The 6,232-nt window shown below is 31.8% G+C and overlaps 2 protein-coding genes across 3 annotated transcripts in view; one reads left to right on the top strand and one right to left on the bottom strand.

The window, feature by feature from the left end:
• The window catches only part of LOC117122708 (flocculation protein FLO11-like), a 21,319-nt gene extending 17,223 nt beyond the window's left edge, over positions 1-4,096 (top strand). Inside the window, exon 9 of the mRNA XM_033268404.1 lies at positions 4,009-4,096. Within this exon, the coding sequence (XP_033124295.1) occupies positions 4,009-4,096 (88 nt within the window). The remainder of the gene's footprint in view (positions 1-4,008) is intronic.
• Positions 4,097-4,304: 208 nt separating this feature from the next.
• LOC117122695 (probable peptidyl-tRNA hydrolase) overlaps positions 4,305-6,232 on the bottom strand; it is a 3,066-nt gene continuing 1,138 nt past the window's right edge. Inside the window, exons 4-6 of one of the 2 annotated variants that reach the window (XM_033268381.1) lie at positions 6,167-6,212; positions 5,586-5,771; positions 4,305-5,272 (exon numbers count right to left, since the gene is read on the bottom strand). In XM_033268381.1, the coding sequence (XP_033124272.1) occupies positions 5,595-5,771; positions 6,167-6,212 (223 nt within the window). In that variant the 3' untranslated portion in view covers positions 4,305-5,272; positions 5,586-5,594. Of the gene's footprint in view, positions 5,273-5,585; positions 5,772-6,149; positions 6,213-6,232 lie in introns of those variants that run through there. The other variant, XM_033268382.1, reaches the window with a different exon arrangement.

Genomic DNA, 6,232 nt, shown 5'->3' with positions numbered 1-6,232 from the left:
GGTGTAACAGCAGACATACAATAAATCTCAATAAAATCACAACAGCTTTCAAAGATACCATTTAGGCTGAGCCTAACTGTTTTAATATAAAAATTCATTGTACAAACATGTTTCAGCAGTTCAACTGCCATCTTCGGTGTGCAATTGCCTTTTAAGGGAGGGCTGTTCACACTGTATATGCTTCCAGATACCCGATTAAGTTCATTTAACTGTTATTTTAAAGTAAATGATAACAAAAACTCATTTTGGCCTTAGGACGAGTTTACAGCCCTTTTGTGAGCTTGAGTCACATATTAATTGTTTTGATCATTACTAATTTCATGTGTTGTGAATGGTGTGGATCATAGGTTGTTAATGTGTAAAAAACATCCAATAAATTGATTTGTCATCCTGCCTTTATGAATGGACGTTCTGAATAGTAATGCATGTTGCTCTTATAGACTTTTTGGCATGTCAAGACAAATGCCGACAATATGCCTGCGTTCATTTTAATCTCTTTTATTATACTTAACATCTCTAGTCTACATGCATTAGTAGAGCTAAGGAGAATAATCGTGCACTTTTGCAGGAAAGCATGAAACTTCCCACAGTGGTACTATGACACTTAAGGATCATTAAATAAAATAGATCCCAAAAATAACGCCTCCTAGTGGTCGCCATCTTGAAATTCACAATGGCCACCAAAATATTTTGATTTTTATCAATATCTTTGTATCTACAGCACCTACTACTGTCATTCAAAGGTCTTACTCATGTTTTCAATATCAGAGAGTATCTTGCAATCATCAAATATTATCTCAGATGGCCGCCAAATTGGGTTTCAAGATGGCCGCCAAAATGTTGGTATAAATTAATCTACTCACTCATAAATTCTGTCATAGATACGCTCCACACTATTTTTTTCATCAATCTCACAACAATTTTTACGTTTCACAAGACAGTCAAATTCTCTCAGGTTATCTTTCTCAGAATGCTGCATGTTTGTACTGGCGAACGGTATTTTTTCTTTAGCCGCTCCAAAATTATGGAACTCTCTTCCACCTAATCTTCGATCAACTGATACTACATTCAAAGACCCTACTTAGGACTAAAACCTATCTCTTTGATCAAATAATTCTTATATCTTTAAGCACCAGTGACAAATAATTTTTTCTAACAGGCGCTATACAAAATTATTTATTATTATTATTATTATTATTATTATTATTATTATTATTATTATTATTATTATTATTATTATTATTATTATTATTATTATTATTGTTATTTTCGTCATCTTCATATCTACAAAACCTAACATAGTCAATCCCATTTTTAACCATGTTTTCAGTATCATGCAATCATCAGAAATTATGTCAGATGGCCGCCATATTGGATTTCAAATGGCTACCATCCAACGAAAGTTCCTCTTTCAATTGTATGAAAAAGTGTTTCTGGTGGGATTTGATGGATTTGAACCTGCATCCTTTCACTATCTTGGTGTGATATCACTAGACCACAAAGACCTAATTAATTTGGTAAAATCACAAATCTCACACTCCAGATATTTTCATACAACTAACTTTTATTAGGGAACGAATATTTTGTTTATATCAGGGGTGTGCATAAAAATCGGTCCGAGGGCCTTCATGCACTGCTTTTACACCATTTTATTCTCAGTTTAAATACTTTTTTTTAGAGATGGCCAAAGATTATTTTGCGGGCCACATATATAGGGTTTTAAATTCATTTTCGCGGGCCGCAAAAAATTACTGTCGGGCCGCACTTTGCCCGCCTATGGTCTATATATATATATGTATAGTACTTCAGTCTTTGTCAACGTTTGACATAAAAACATTTTATGTCAAGCGTTGACAAAGATTACAGGAGTAGCCAAAATATTTGTTTTAATAAATTTTAGTGTTTCTAAAGTCAACATTTTCCTTAAGACTATAGGCCTACGTTATTTGAGGTAGAATCAAGCACTACCAAACTCTCACTTAAAAAGCAAAACGTTGGATGCTAGAGGATCATCTCTGCTTGTGATTAATGCTGCACTGATTTGAGCAATATAATTTCCATCACATTATTACTATTATTATATGTCGTTAATATTGTTGTTATTGCTGCTGTTATTACTGTTTTTGAAATATTATATAATTATTATATCTAATTATTTATACATTGTGGTGGTGGTTGATAGTTTGTATTATTTGCGTTTCTTGACATACAGGCATTGGAACTTGTGTCTGTGAACCAAGCAGAGTCAACACGTCCACAGTGATATTACCGCTTTTATGTTATCTCGAAAAAATGAAATGGAGCAACGAAAGTCCTCGATTTTCTAAGCATTACCACCAGTAACTACCAAAACAAAAGGATAATGCTGTGATAGCCACTACCTTGATTCAAAAAAAGCCTTGAATTGCAATTTTTAATATTATGGTAATAGTGCAAGTTTATCGTTTCCTTCCAGCAAACCATTCCAATGCTGTACATAGTGTATGTGTGTTTTCGTGACTAAGTGCGCTTATTATTAGTTGCAGTAGCCTATTAATATCAAGACGTGTGTATCTTATGTGTAAAGAGGCCCGAGGTTTTACAAATCATATTCGTTGGTCTTCAAATAAACAAGCTTCGCAAAATTCATCCGCTTGAACATTTAACAAGAGCAATTGTAGGCCAAAAAAAAATTGTGAAATACTGTAAAAACAAAGTAGGCCTATGTGGTTGACACTGTGTGGTTACCCATATACATCACAGTAAATTTAAGTGAATTCATTATTTTTAAGCTGTTTAAAAAACACAATTAGCTTGTTTATACATGTCTAAGAATCTTTATTCATTTTCTTGTTATTTAGTTTTTTGAGAGTGTCAATGCTACAAAAATCCCATTAAATTTTCTATTTAACTTCATGCTATTTGTATCGTATTACAGTAATTTTTATATGGTTTGCTTTCATATGAAACTACTGGAATTAATTCTACCGATAGCTTTACTTATAGCAAACTAAACAGCTGATAGTGCAAACGATTAGAATGGAATAAACATATCATTATTATTATCTGCATATTTTTTTTTATTGATTTCTGTACTGTAATCAGCACACATTATAGATTAAATGGCCTTACACATGTTACAAAGATCAAGATCTCTGCGGTTTTATAATTTCACCGAAATTATAAAAAGAACAATTAATGGAGTGAACATTAGCCGTTTTTTCCTTTTTCTCAGAAACAGAACCAATCTGTACACATGTTGGTATACCAAATCATTAATAGAACATAAACACGATATTTACTGTATTTAATTATATCACTTTATCATCAACAATCTCATTCAGTATCACCATCCCCATTATCATTACGTTTATATATTTTATTTATGTACTTATTTCTAATCCCACGATGAGTGATAAAGTAAACTGGTGCTCTATAAACCATGTCAGGGTTGGCTTAAAGAATTAAGTTTTAGTTTATACTGAATATGGAGCATATTAACAACCAAGCTACAGTTGCATTCCCTACGACTGTCATTACTGTATTGTATTAAATGTACTAAATCAAATACTGTATATACACAATTAGATAATACAATTCATGGTCTTGCAATATTAATACCCTTATATTTTTGCATCACTAAGGATTTTCTTATTAAAACATCTGTAAATCATTCAACCCATCTGATTTTTTTTGCTTGTGTTGCAAGCTGTCCATCTCATGTTATATATATTCTTTTTTTTTTCTTTTTTTTTAAACATCAAAATTGATATAGTAGCATTACGCTGAATTTCGTCACAGAGAGGGACCACTGTGACTTGCTGAAAGTTGAGAATTTATTTGGTTCATTCCTGATGATGACATAATTAATGTCGAAATATTGAATCCCAACACGATGGCGTATATTTCAGTACTTGGAGTATGTATTATACTTTCTTATCTGAGATTAATCAGTGGACTTTTCGATTATTTAGTTCTATATGAGTAGTTCTAATTCTTATGTTGTTTTTTTTTCCTTGTGTTTTTAAGATGGGATAATCAATATGCTAATGTTGGGTTCAATAATTTGGGACAACGGGCATTTGCCAAACAAGCGCGTATTTTGACCTTGTTCTGATTGGTCAATTGTTAAGTTTTACTGACCAACCAACGACTTGAATAACAACTCAAGATGTTTCATTCCAACAGGAGTTAAAAACTGATTCATTTAAAACAGAAAAAAAAAATCGCATTTCGTATGTAGAATATCACGTTCTGTTAAAAATGATAATGTCTGTATGTAATATCTTATGTGTGGTAACATTACTACAGATACAATGCACATGAATTATTTTTTCAATGATTTTCATTTATTAAAACCATTTGTATAAAATAAATTAAGCTATTGTGGTGACAAATTTCAAAACAAATAATTCTTAACCTATATCTTGCATGAGTGGGACCATTAATTATTACAACCCTCTCCCTTTTGTGTGTATTTTGACATAAGAGACCTTGAAAGGTTTCTTTCATGGACAGATTTTGAAAGGTGGGGGAAGGTGAGCCACTTTTTAAAAGTAAACAAAAAAAAATAAATAAATAAAATAACTTAATGATCGCCTAAAATGCCTTACAGGTTATTTCCGGGCGCCTGGAAAACAAAAATTTCATGGAGCATGTCCAAGGCTTTCCTCTTGATCGCCCTTCCCCCACCTTTCGGCCCCACACCCTTTTGGACATCTCTAGATCCACCCCTGTCTTTTCTATTCAGTACTTTTAATTCTACTTAAGTGAATTGGGAATAATAATGCATCTGTAAAACATCTGCCACTGTCCCCCACATCAATTATGCATCTGCCCTCATACAATGTATACTATAGTTTTAACTTGTAAATTCCAACCAACTTATTGAGCAGAAATATATGCTCTATTTAACAGATTTAAAACTTTGATGTTATTCATTTCTTGTTTGTGTTTTCTTTATGTAATGTAACTTGTTTAACATTTAATTCCTTTGTATTTTCTGATACTTTCAAAGGATGCAAGATGAATTGTTTTAATAATTTTATATTTCACTGTGTCTTGTTTGCGGGTCCCAATGGAAAGCAATGTCCTCACGGATTGAGTTTACACCCTCGTTCAAAAATGAATTTAAATAAATAAATAAATGAAAATATGCAGTGCTGCTGTGAGATAAAAAGAGACTTCTTTGCTCACTCTAATTTCCACTTCAATCTATGCATAATTCTTCTGGCATTTTTGTCCTTCACTCACTCCAAATTGTCAGCTCATTTTTAACAATAATGAACAGCAACTGTAGGAAAAAACCATTAAAGGACATAGAGTAATCATTTTATAGTAGTATTATAAAAAACATAATAAACAAGGAAGTAATAAGAAATTGAATAATTAATAATAAGCATAATTTTAAAAATCATAGTTTGAAAAAAAAATATTTTGAAATAAGAATGATACTATATATTTAATATTAATATATATTTAATAATAATATTAATTATAAGAAAACAAATTTATTTTACTAAATAATTGACAAAATTAAAGCATGATTGAACACTATTGTATGGTTGCAAAAAACGTATGGCTGCAAGGAAACTTAAGAAACTGACCAGGAATGGTCAAGATCCCAGACCAGATGCCCTTTTCTTGATGCTGGTCTGCAATACTTCAATGGCATTGTCCATGATCTTTGGCAGTTGTTCTTTCTCTTCAGTTGTGAAGCGCCCTAGAACAAAGCTGATAACGCTGCCACTGCTAACTGGTCTTCCAATACCAATTCTCAACCTTGGCATTTTCTGGTAAGACAAAACAAAATACAATTTGTAACACAGCACACATTGTATAATATTTGAGTTAATGCACTAGTCTAGTGTTTAAGTTTTTAAGGAAACAACAATCATATATTCCATGTGACTGAATGTACTATCTCGAAAAAGCCTAAGCTATCATGATTAAAAGCTCATGGGCTTCTTTTCAACATGACTTTTGCAAGCTGAAGAGGTTGGCTTCATTTTGAAATGGGCTTTTTCTCGAGATTATTGCCATGGGGCTTCAATATTCGAGGTTTTACGATATTTAACTGACTAAGACATCAAATTTTCCCCATAATTCATTATTAATCTATTATAATTAATATATTAATTTATGTTTATACAATGTTTAAAAGAGCCTACCTGTATACTTTACTTACATCTGACTTCAAACTACTGATTACTGACTTTACACCATTGTGACCACTAAAAGAAAGAAATGTATA

This window comes from Anneissia japonica, unplaced genomic scaffold (assembly GCF_011630105.1).
Source record: "Anneissia japonica isolate Jap-2015-1 unplaced genomic scaffold, ASM1163010v1 scaffold287894_len555002_cov174, whole genome shotgun sequence".
NCBI classification, from domain to species: domain Eukaryota; kingdom Metazoa; phylum Echinodermata; class Crinoidea; order Comatulida; family Comatulidae; genus Anneissia; species Anneissia japonica.
The sequence above is the reverse complement of the archived record's forward strand: the minus strand, read 5'-3'. Positions and strand labels throughout refer to the sequence as shown.